Source organism: Balaenoptera physalus, assembly GCF_965194825.1.
Source record: "Balaenoptera physalus genome assembly, chromosome: 1".
NCBI classification, from domain to species: domain Eukaryota; kingdom Metazoa; phylum Chordata; class Mammalia; order Artiodactyla; family Balaenopteridae; genus Balaenoptera; species Balaenoptera physalus.
The window spans coordinates 45,419,676-45,432,764 of record NC_138882.1 but is presented as its reverse complement, the minus strand read 5'-3'; the positions used below and the strand labels follow the sequence as shown (position 1 = coordinate 45,432,764).

Genomic DNA, 13,089 nt, shown 5'->3' with positions numbered 1-13,089 from the left:
AGCACCAGAAGTAATGTCTTCATTTAGATAAAATGCTCGTATTTAACTGATCATTATGTGACTGATATAGAATTAATTCAACTTTGAAAGATGTACATATGGAATCTTATTGTTGAATTAATTTATAGCCTTATGTGCAGTTGGAAATGTTCAAATGTGGAATCTAAATTAAGATTCTAAGTTTTAGGGACTTCCCTGGTGGCGCACTGGATAAGAATCCGCTTGCCAATGCAGGGGACACGGGTTCGATCCCCGGTCTGGGAAGATCCCACATGCTGCGGACCAACTAAGCCCCGTACGCCACCACTACTGAGTGTGCGCTCTAGAGCTCACGAGCCACAACTACTGAAGCCCACGTGCCTAGAGCCCGTGCTCCACAACAAGAGAAGCCACTGCAATGAGAAGCCCACGCACCGCAATGAAGAGTAGCCCCCCTCGCTGCAACTAGAGAAAGCCCGCACGCAGCAACAAAGACCCAACACAGCCAAAAATAAATAAATAAATTAAATTTAAAAAAAAAAAAGATTCTAAGTTTTATTTAACACTTTCTTTGACCATAATGAATAAATGAACTTGTCTGTTCATATTATTATGTTGTTATTTAGTGTTGCGTGATTAGTCTGAGGCATTTACTTTATTCAGCAACAGTTTATTGAATACATAATGTAATCTGAACACTGGGAGAGAAGGAAAAGCACCAGCCCTGAAAGTTCCTGGAGAGATGTTAATGTAAACATCAAGTAAGAAGGCAATTGTATAGGATGATGTGGGCATATATATGAATAGTACATTAATAACACTCACTGAGGGATCCAAACGTCATATGAAATAATTACTTTTGTAAAAGACAACATGTCAGTGGTACCTTTACATAAAATACTAGCATAGTAATATCACAATAAAACACATTTTACTTCTATTTTTGTTTTATGTTCCATCATTCCAGATACATTTCCTGGTCTATAATGTGCAGCCACTGCCTTGAATTATATGATTGCATTAACTCTCACTGAGCAAATCATTCCACCATTCAATTCAGTCTCACTAAAACACCGCTGTCATCCCGACATACTCTATCAAGAATAAGCACACTCCCCTTTGCTTACCTATTCAAACATAAACCCTTCTGATTTTCTTATAAGATTTTAACCAAATGTTTAAAACCTGCATGCTACTGCTCTCCTGGGTGAATCATCCTTTCAAAACTAAACCCATCTCTATGCTATTTCCTTCTCTCCAGGGAGCCTCCTTTCTGCTATATGTAATCTTACTCATTTTTAAAAATCCAGTCCAAGCTTCTTCTCCATGAAGTCTTTCATATTCTATCCTGACACTGTAGACCAGTATAAAGATAAACATTCTGTCAGCAGCTTTTTGCAGTTCCTTTTACATTCTTTCCAACAACTTTATTTGAACAGCTATCATCCAGTATAGATACTGTTAACCTCTTCCTCCTTCTTGAAACTCCCTTTGGTTGCCAGGATACCATTTTCTGCTGAGTTTCTTCAAGGAAGAAACTCAATTACAGGCTCATTTTCTGTCCATTTCTTTTTTTTTTTTTTTTTTTTTTATAATGAAGCTGCTTTCTTTCTTTTTTTTTTAATTTTTTAGGGAAGGCTCTTTTATTTATTTATTTATTTATTTTTGGCTGTGTTGGGTCTTCGTTTCTGTGCGAAGGCTTCCTCTAGTTGCGGCAAGCGGGGGCCACTCTTCATCGCGGTGCGCGGGCCTTTTCACTATCGCGGCCTCTCTTGTTGCGGAGCACAGGCTCCAGACGCGCATGCTCAGTAGTTGTGGCTCATGGGCCCAGCCGCTCCGCGGCATGTGGGATCTTCCCAGACCAGGGCTCGAACCCGTGTCCCCTGAATTAGCAGGCAGATTCTCAACCACTGAGCCACCAAGGAAGCCCTGTACATTTCTTAAATAATGATGTTGTCATAGTTTATGTCTTTGGATCTCTTCCTCTGATTTTAGACTCACTTCTGAAGCAATCTTATCCACTCATGAAAGACTCACAAATCTGTATTTCTAGCCCATATCTCTGTTCTGAGCTCTGGATATGAATATCCAACTGTGGTCTAGACATCTCCATTTGAATGTCCTACAGATATCTCAAGCTCAGCAGTTCTACATGGATGCAAATTATCATTCCTTACTCCCTCCCAACAAATCTGTTCTTTCTCCTATGTTCTACTGGATTGCCCAAAGATATACTATATTGCCCAAATCAAAACCCTGTAGTCAACAATTCCTCCCTTTATGCCGTACCATTCAATGGCTAAGTTCTATCACTCCCACCTTCTTAATAATTCTTGAATATTTTCCTTTTCCTCTTCATTTCCAGTGACATGCTTTTGTATGATCTATTGAGTCACTATTGTTTATGCTCCCAGATTACCACACATTTACCTATTGTATACTAAATTCTATTCTACCTATTCTATTACCAAATTCTGCAGGTATATTATAGCACAGCTTAATAATGGGTTATTTGTCTGTCTTATAAGTGGACTGTTAGCTCCTTGAGACTAGAAATTATATCTGTGTCCTCAGCATCTAGCACAGTGCCTGGCAAAAAGTAGGTTCTTAATATATGTTTATTAAAGAATGATGACCACTGGTGAAAGAATGAGTTGATAATGACTCCTTACCTCAAAAATAATGTAAGGGAAAGAATTGAATGTTCACCATGTAAAACACAGACAAAAGCAATGATAATAACAACAACAGTACTAGTAATATTGTGTGCTTACCTTGTTAACAATAACAACAGTACTAATAATATTGTGTGCTTACTTTGTTGAAGAGCTGTGCTTACATCATCTTAGTCGAGTCAGACAAGATCCTGTGAACTAGGGACCATTTTTAAGGACACAGTGATTCCAAAAGGTAGTAAAGAGCAGAGACAAAATTTGAATCCAGAACAGCATGACTGTAGAGCCCATGCTCTAGGCTAGACTGCTTGGGGATTTTAAATTTTTGCCATTTACTAAATAAAACATTCTATCAATAGCCATTACAACCTTAATAGTTGAGAAGCTACAGTGTATTAAAAAATCAGCCTGATTTTTTTTCAAAATAATGTTACTATATAATATGGCATAAACTGTTCATATAATTCCCCAAAAGCTAAGAAATACTATGTGCTTTTTTCCATAGGTCCTCCTGTTATCACTCTTGAGCCGATAGAAACTATTATTAATGCTGGTGGCAAAGTCGTCTTGAATTGTCAGGCAACTGGAGAGCCTCATCCAACCATTACATGGTCCCGTCAAGGGCACTCTATCCCCTGGGATGAGCGAATTAATGTGTTGTCCAACAACTCATTATATATCACCGCTGCTCGGAAAGAAGATACATCCGAATATGAATGTGTTGCTCGAAACTTGATGGGTTCTGTCCTTGTCCGAGTGCCTGTCATCGTCCAGGGTGAGTGTGATTCGTTCACCCAGGGACATTCATGTTGAACAGCACCTGGAGTGATCCAAATCATAAAAATCATTAAGCATCTTAGTCCAAGTCTCCTCTACCTTTAAGATACTTCCAGGGCTTCCCTGGTGGCGCAGTCGTTGAGAGTCCGCCTGCCAATGCAGGGGACACGGGTTCGAGCCCTGGTCTGGGAAGATCCCACATGCCGCGGAGCAACTGGGCCCGTGAGCCACAACTACTGAGCCTGTGCTCTGGAGGCTGTGCTCCGCAACAAGAGAGGCCGCGATAATGAGAGGCCCGCGCGCATCGCGATGAAGAGTGGCCCCCGCTTGCCGCAACTGGAGAAAGCCCTCGCGCAGAAACGAAGACCCAGCAAAGCCATAAATAAAATTAATTAATTATTTAAAAAATAGTAACTTTTTTTTAAAAAAAGATACTTCTAGATTATAGGGCTAGGACAAAAATCACATCACAGACTGAAAGGACTGAAACAATACAGATGAAAGCTGCAGAATACCAAGTTAATAATTCAAAATCCCGAACTGAATTTTGTATTCAAAACTAGGTTAAATTTATTCTCAAAAATCAATGCATATTTTTGCTTTAAAGAATGACTTCTTTCCAAAAGGTAAATAGCATATAAATTTCTTGGTCGCTGACTCTTTCAACAGCCATGTCCTGATGAGTCAGGACTGGAGCTGGGAAGAAACTCTAGTTAACAGTTTGAAGTTCTTCTCTCATGCTTAGGTTTTAATTTTACAATAAAGAAGAGCTTCCATAAGCAATCTCTCGGCCTTCATAGGTTCAGCACTAGATGCAGTGCCTATCTTAAATGAAATCTGACTTACAGTTTTTTTACTTACAAAAACAGAGACCAAGTACAATGTTTTACTTGCAGTTCATGGTGGCTTTTCCCAGTGGTCAACCTGGAGATCCTGCAGTGTCACCTGTGGAAAAGGCATGCAAAAGAGGAGTCGTGTGTGCAACAACCCCTCTCCAGCCAATGGTGGGAAGCCTTGCCAGGGATCGGATTCAGAAATGCGGAACTGTCAACATAAGCTGTGTCCAGGTAAACCTCTTTATTCACCGGACGGGCATGTGTTCAGTAGATATTCATTTCTGTTCCCTAACTATGACTTGTCTCACTATTAGTTCATTCAACTGAAATATATCTAATGGTGTAATGTGTCACCTTTGGATAGTGGATGGTAACTGGTCAGAGTGGAGCCCTTGGGAAGAATGCACAAGGAGCTGTGGACATGGCAACCGAACCAGGACCAGAACTTGCAATAATCCATCAGCTCAACATGGTGGGCAGCCATGTGAAGGGAATGCTGTGGAAATAATCATGTGCAACATTAGACCTTGCCCAGGTGAGAATCCACCAATAAGCAAAACTTGCATCTTTCTAACTCCTACAAAGGAGTTATAATTACCTTTTCTTCTTTATTGTGAAGAGATGTTATGGCCTCAACCCTTGAACATATTCATTTTCTGTGTTCTTAGTCCTGTCTCATGGATGAACTTGTGAAGGTAGGACATTAATCAGTGTTACATCAAATACCTGATATAACTGAACATAATAAAAGGCTCTAAACTGTGGTGTATTTTTAATCATGTAGATTTAATCAAATTAATGGAATTTTAGAGATAATGTGGACCTTAGATAACAGCTAATCCAGTCATTCATTTTCACATGAAATAATTGAAGCCTAGAGAGGTTAAAGACCTGCCCAGAAACACACAGCTGGTGAGGAGTAAAATGATATTAGCTACCATTCACTAAATACCTGTCATGTGCTAGGAACCATGCTCAGTACTTTATCTACATGTTTTTGACTTTGTGAAACAACACTACAACATAGGTATTTTGGGGTTCTAAGTATCTTCACTGTAAGAATCTTTGCTGCAGGCAGTTTTGCTGCACAACTAAACAGACCATAAGACAATTTTGCTGTAAAAGATAAAATAAAATAAAAGAGGGACATTTAAAAGGATATAATTAAGATGAAAAATTAAAAACAAAATTTTTAAAACATTTTGTCATGAAAAATGAAAATACAGAAAATATTTGAATACATTTAAAATATGTGTAAATTCATGTTATAGTTGTATTGGGGTATGTCTTAGAAAACGATGATACTTCCTTTCTCAAAGTTTATCATTAAGGATTCAGGATCTTATGTTGGACATAAGTTCTTTTTGATATACAAAAAATCTGCTGTAAGTCTTTTCAGATATCCCTGAACTTAAAGTGAACAGACGAGGGACACTGCTATTTCTTATCAATATATGTAACATATATAACTGGTCATACATATCTGGACTACATTTAAATGTTCCATCACATTCTCAGTCCTTATATTTCACCAAATCATCTAAGCCAGATTCTGTCCCAAATACCAAAATTCTGGCTACATAATGTTCTCCACTATCAAATAGCAAAGATTTTCACCATTTTCAAGAAACTTACCGGGAAGCATGTAACCGTTTCCTTTTGCGGGGATAAGAGGAGGTTGATTCTTTTGCCTCCAACTTCTAATATTGTGGGATAGATTTGATAAAGACAGCTTAGAGAGCAATCTGTAGTATCTGAATTAGCTAAAGAATCAATAATTAATGGTCTTGAAGACCGTTATGAATTACTAGCCGCCCCTTTTATATTTGCCATAGCTTGGTAAACTTTTGCTTTTGACAGGTGAGAGGGGTGGTGTGCTCACCAAAGGATTTGCAAACCGATATATTATCATTTTAGCATAGTATGCGATCTGGCTTTACACTCTCTTATTTCACATTTCCAGTAAGTTTTCTTATCACCGTATTTTCTATCAAGTCATTATACAGAGCTGTTATCATCCACTATTTTAAGACCCTCACATCTGCTCGTCACTGTAGCGACCATTATGAAGCCTAAGATGTATATAATATAAAAATGGGAGCACTGAGTCAATGGAGAAATGAAACCACTGTCAACTAGTTGAAACCAAACTGTCAAACCTGTCGATCGTTGTTTTATCTTTCACAGCAAAATTGCCTTACAGCCAATTAGCTGGTGGCAAAACTGTTTGGGGCAAATATTCTTACAGTGAATATACTGGGTGTGGTATATTAGGGCTCTTTCAGGTTAAAGTGACAGAAATCAAACTTAAATACTAAGCTTACATAGAAAATTCTACTTTCAGGTATGATTGAATCCAGGGATTTGGCTAATGTTTTTACTAGCATGTTTTCACTAGCATGTTTTCCATCTCTCATCTCTGCTTTCTTTTCTTTGGCTTTATTCTCCATTAAACTCTTTCCATGTGGTGGGAAATATGACTTCCGGCAGCTGGCTCACAGCGGCCTTATAATCTAAGGCCTCAGAGGAAAAAAGTTCCTCTCTCTCTCTCATAATTTGTATCAGCCTCTGAGAAAGAACCCTGTTTGACTTCGTTTAGGTCCCAGGCTCACCTCTGAACTCAGGGAGTCCAGGAGAAGGATACTGATCTGAGAGCCAGCTTGGGCTACTTGCCCACTGTGTATCAAGAGGGACAGGGTTTCTTGTTTGACAGCCTGAAAGAAATCATATGGAATAGAAGAGTGGCTGTTCATTCATTAGTTCATTCTTTTAATCATTCATTCATCCAACAGATACTTATTGAGCACCATTCTAACTGCTGGAGTTAGAATATCATTCAGATATTGATAAGCAGACAGGACAAACTCAAAGAGTTGAAGTGATAGAGCATAACTGGGAGAGCCACCCTAGCTGAGATGGTCTAAAAAAGGGATATTGACAAACAAAAATGAGATAGTTACCCTCTGCATTGGATAGTGCATTCTATTGTACAGAAAAGGAAACTAAGATTCAGAAAGTATATGATAATTAATTCATTGAGGTTACATACCTACTAAAAAGTGAATTAAGGATTTGAACCCAGGTCTGTCTGATTCCCAAGCCAATTTGCTTAGATCCTGGGTGTCTTGATTTGCAGTTCAGAACTTCTATTACATTACAAAAATTAAATAACTGTTATGAAATCTTAAAATAAACCAAAAGCCAAGTTTCTTTAATCTTGAAAAATTAGAAATCTAATTATAATAGAATAATATATCAAAGCAAAAAGAACCAGAAATACTGGATTAGAGCAATCTTTGTACAGTTTGTCAGCTATGATATCTAATGTCTATATAATGAAAAGGTAAATGATATTAGTAAATGTCATAAAACAAAAGTCAGGATTTTTTTTCTCTTCATGTTGAGTAACTATTGGCTTACTGCTGTTTGCTCACTCTTCTATTGGCTTACTGTTCTTCAGACTTTCTTTGGTTATCTCCCAGCCTCTATATTGATTGAATTTAGCTGTGATTTTGGCATATTGTCAGTGGTGTTCTGGATCTTACCACTGAGAGCATGTGTCTCTTCCCACTGAGAGTTTAGTGACATCATATTAGTAGGAAGATATTGACCATAGTGGGAGTGTTTCACACCACAAATATTGCAGATGCTATAAATCAGAGTTTCCCTCCCTACTCCCAGAGAGCTGGTTGTTAAACATTTATCAGTATACCACTGCAAAATGGGCAAATAGCTAAAGATAGTCTTTTTCATCCAGGGGGGTATGTCAGCATCTTAGGGACTGAAGAGATTTTCTTTTTATACATTGTTGGATTCAACTTGCTAATATTTTGTTGAGAATTTTTACATCTACGTTCATGAGAGATATTGGCCTGTAGTTTCCTTTTCTTATAATGTCTTTGTCTGGTTTTGGTATTAGGGTAATGCTGGTCTCATAGAATGAGTTAGGAAGTAGTCTCTCTGCTTCTATCCTCTGAATGAAAGGTAGAGAATTGGTATAATTTTTTCCACAAACATTTGGTAAAATTCAGCAGTGAACCCATCTGGTACTGGTGTTTTCTGTTTTGGAAGGTTATTAATTATTGGTTCAATTTCTTTAATAGATGCCCCCGCTTTTATTTCTGATATTAATAATTTGTATTCTCTCCCTCTTTTTTTCTTGGTTAGCCTGGCTAGAGGCTTATTGATTTTATTGATCTTTTCAAAGAACCGGCTTTGGGTTTCATTGATTTTTATCTATTGATTTCCTATTTTCATTTTCACTGATTTCTGCTCTAATTGGTACTATTTCTTTTCATCTTACTTTGGATTTAATTTGCTCTTCTTTTTTAGTTTCCTAACATAGAAATGTAGATAATTTATTTTGATCTTCTTTTCTAATATATACATTCAATGCTATGAACTTCCCTCTAAGCATTACTTTTGCTGCATCCCACAAATTTTGATAACTTGTGTTTTCATTTTCATTTAATTCAAAATATTTTTAATATCTCTTGAGATTCTTCTTTGACCTAGGTATTATTTAGGAGTGTGTTGTTTAGTCTCCACATATTTGGGGATTTTGCAGCTATCTTTCTGTTATTGATTTCTAGCTTGATTCCATTGTGATCTGAGAGCAGACGTTATATGATTTCTATTCTTTTAAATTTGTTAAAGTGTATTTTATGGCTCAGAATGTGTTCTACCTTGGTGAATGTTCCATGTGAGCCTGAGAAGAATGTTTATTCTGCTGTTGTTGGATGAAATAGTATATAGATGTCAACTACATCCAGTTGATTGATGTTGTTCTTCAGTTCAGTCATTTCCTTACTGATTTCCTACCTGCTGGATCTGTCCATTTCTGATAGAGGAGTATTGGAGTCTCCGTCTATTATGGTGGATTCATCCATTTCTCTTTGCAGTTCTGTTAGTTTTTGCCTCACATGGTTTAATGAGATTTTCTTTTAGTAAAAATTTGTGCCTAATCAAACTTATAGAAAAGTTGCAAGAATAGTACAAGGAACTTCTGTATACCCCTACCCAGATTCACCTATTGTGTATATTTCCTAAAACAAGAACATTATGTTTTATAAACAGTTATCAAAATCGAGAAATTTAACATTCATACAATACTAATTAAGTCTTATTACCTAATCCATAGTTCACATTCAAATTTTATTAGTTGTCCCAGTCGTATATGCTTCATAACTCTTTTTCCCACTGCAAGATCTAGTCCAGGATCACACTTGCGTTTATGCGTCAAGTCTCTTTAGTCCCTTTCAACTGGAACAATTCCTTAGTCACTTTTTACCTTTTATGGCCTTGCTATTTTTTAAGTATACAGGCTAATCATTTTGTAAAAGAGTTTCCATTTAGATGTGTCTGATATTTCTTCATGATTAGATTCGGGTTTTGCATTTTGGCAGAAACATCACAGAAATGGTTTTGTGTCCTTCCCAGTGCATCATATGAGATAGCACATGATGTCAGAATTTGTCCCAAGCTGGTGATGTTAACTTTGTTCACTTGTTTAAAGTGGTGTCTTCCACTGTGTAGTTACTATTTTTACCTTTGTAACTAATAAGTATTTTGTAGGGAAACTTTAAGACTTCATAAACATCTTGTTTCTTATCAATCTTGAGTCTACTAGTTTTAGCATCTACTTATGATTTATTTTTGTTTTAAATCAGTTATTGCTATGATCTTACAAAACATTTATAACTCTATCATATCTTCTACATCTATTATTGGCTTTCTTTTTTTTTTTTTTCATTCCTTTTTTTTTGCTCTTTGGCCATGCCGTGCGCCATGTGGGATCATAGTTCCCAATCAGGGATTGAACCCACACCCTCTGCATTGCAAGCACAGAACCTTAACCACTGGAACACCAGGGAAGTCCCCTACTGGCTTTCTATTGTAAGAAAGAATTTTCTTTCTCTTTCTCCTTTTTTTTTCAGTTATATCAGTAAGAACTCAAATATCATTTCATTCAGTGGTTTAAAATGCACTACTGTCTTCATTTATTGTGATGCACAAATTGTCCTAGATATGGTTAGTGGAGATCCCTTGAGGGATCCTAGCTTCAGTGTCCTCTTGATATGTCCCCATGATTTCATGAACGCTTCGACTTTCTGGTACGAATTGATATTTTAGGCCTATCTTGTCCTCCTCCAGTTAGAAGATATTTCTAAACTGACAATCCTCCCTCTAAAAAAGATGGGTATCTTCTGGGGTAGGCCATCCTGCTGCCATTTGAGTCAATCATAAAAAATATATTGTTACAGATTACTTAAAGAATGAGCTTTTTTTAAGTGTTATTCTGAAAATCGTTGAGAACTTTGAGTGAAGAATAGCAGTACTAGCTCAGAGCTCACACTCATGTAATACTGTGTGTCTTATACTGCTCAAGGACTTTTCATCTATCAACTCATTATTCCTCATGCCCATCCTAATAAGGTAGGTTCTTTGCTTATCCACATATGGCAGATGGTGAAACTAGGCACACAGAAGCCAAGTAACTTGTCAAGAATCGTACAGCTAGTAAGGGCAGAGAGGTTATTCAGGCCCAGGGCATCTGCTCCAGAATCCCTGCTCATAAGCACCATGCTCTCCTACCTTTCCAGAATCAGAACTGCAACATAGTATAACAACCAACTCATCTATTATATTTTACTTTTTTTTTCAATGTACTAATTCCTCCATAGCTGTTTTCTTTTGTATTATATTATTTAGATACCATGATGTTTTATGCCTTCTCTGGTTTATATTGTCTTTCCTCTTTTTTCTTGCTATCGTTCCACTCACATAAAAGAAACATTTCAACTCTACCACATTTTATGCCATGAAATTTAATTTTGGTTAGGGTTTTCTGTATTGACTTAAAAAAATTAAAAGGATCTTAAGCTGGAAACCTCTATTCATATATAATAGAAACTACACAGATAATAAATGAATAAATGTCACCTAATTGTAGTCCTCCAAAAAATGCATGTATCATAAGTCTTTATATTGTAAGAGATAAAGACTTTTGTTAACCAACAGCCTTGAAAATGGAACATATTAAAATAATTAGAATGGCAGAATTTTGAAATCCCATAGTCCATATATAAGAACCATGAGCATCAGTAATCTGAATTAATAAAGAAGTAGTCTTGAGTAATTCTTGCCATTTAATTAAAGGCTTTCTTCTTTCCTTTTATGTTTAGTCAAATAATTTTTATTACAGATTCTTGTCAGCTGAAATAAATTTGTGTGACTGTGTCTAAAAAGTATAAGAATATGTAGTCAATTCAACTAGAAAACAGTTAATTAAAAGAAAATTCAAGATGTATTTTAAAATATTTTCCAAACAAAGCAACCAAATGATAATTCCATTCCTTGTTTTTCAACTTATTCTTATAGATTGTGTTAAGAGAATATTTAGACAAGACCTTACGGCCCTATGGTTCATATCTTGGTTAAACTGGGTGACCACAACAACAAACTTTTTGAGCCCTACATCTAGAAAATACCCCTCAACAGAACTATGACCTGATACTGACTTATACATAAGAGAAACCATAATGTTGATTCTCAGCCCCTGCATCTGGTAGGAAACATAATGTTGTTCCAGTCTTGTGGTCAGATGGTGTAATATGTTAGTTACTAAAAGGAAGGCCTTAATATCATTCCTTGGAAACTACTGGTCAATTTTTACTGTTGTTTAGGAAGCAGGTGAGTGTGTTATTTAGAACTCTTAATTCATGAATATTATGTAATGGGGAAAAATTTTCAAAGAGTTACAACTGTGCAAATCATCATGTTGTTGAAAAGTCCAAGTACATTTTAAAGTGAAGCTGAATCAGGCTTAAAGATGTGGCCTTGCAGTCTGGGGTCCAAGTTATCATTATGGAGACATTTGTATTGTCCATAACCGCATCTAGATTTTTTATACATCTTTGCTTCTTAGCTTCTGGTCCCTTCCACTTTCCCCAGAGCTTAGAGTACAAATACTTAGCTAGGGTTAAAAGCTCAGATTTTATTTACATATAGTAGTTTGCTTAAATTTAATTTTAATAAAATAGCCCCTTTGAATAATTTAAAGCATTTATTTTGGCATTAGGTAGCCTTCTGAATTTCCTGATAGACACTAACTCTCATGAAAATCTAACCAGGATGGGAAAGGAAGAACATCATTTGTTATGTTTCCTTTGGTTCAATTTCAATTATTTTAGATTCTGGGCTAATTGAACTCATTACTGAGTTATTTATTTGTATAATTTTGTTTTTTTAACAAACATCGTTCTGTGACTTGAAACTCTGTCTCTTGGGATGTTTGCAGTTCATGGAGCATGGAGTACTTGGCAGCCTTGGGGTACATGCAGCGTAAGTTGTGGGAAGGGTACCCAAACAAGAACAAGACTGTGCAATAACCCACCACCATCGTTTGATGGATCCTACTGTGATGGAGCAGAAACACAGATGCAAGTTTGCCATGAAAGACACTGTCCAGGTAAGATAAATACAACGTTTGTACCCTTAATAAATTAACATCTATCTCTGATCTAGGGAATATTTCAATAAGAATCAGTGTCAATAAGAACACCACTCAACCTATCAATGCCCAGAGTTTAACTTGATCATTTTGAAGTAGTAACAGAGCACATATGTTTTTCTTTAACCCAGTTGATGGCAAGTGGGCCACTTGGACCAGTTGGAGCACCTGCACCGTGTCCTGTGGAGGAGGCGCCAGACAACGAACAAGGGACTGCTCTGATCCTGTGCCCCAGTATGGAGGCAACAAGTGTGAAGGGAGTGATGTGCAGAGTGATTTTTGCAATAGTGACTCTTGTCCAAGTGAGTGT

General features: G+C 36.8%; 1 protein-coding gene across 8 annotated transcripts in view; it reads left to right on the top strand.

The window, feature by feature from the left end:
• HMCN1 (hemicentin 1) overlaps window positions 1-13,089 on the top strand; it is a 507,647-nt gene that overhangs the window by 434,421 nt on the left and 60,137 nt on the right. For all 8 annotated transcript variants that reach the window (XR_014266656.1, XM_082472452.1, XM_082472453.1 and 5 more), the window contains 5 exons: window positions 3,160-3,429; window positions 4,328-4,498; window positions 4,632-4,802; window positions 12,567-12,737; window positions 12,911-13,081. Coding sequence is in view for 7 of the 8 variants with exons in the window: in XM_082472452.1 (XP_082328578.1) it covers window positions 3,160-3,429; window positions 4,328-4,498; window positions 4,632-4,802; window positions 12,567-12,737; window positions 12,911-13,081 (954 nt within the window). In the remaining variant the exon portion in view is untranslated. The remainder of the gene's footprint in view (window positions 1-3,159; window positions 3,430-4,327; window positions 4,499-4,631; window positions 4,803-12,566; window positions 12,738-12,910; window positions 13,082-13,089) is intronic.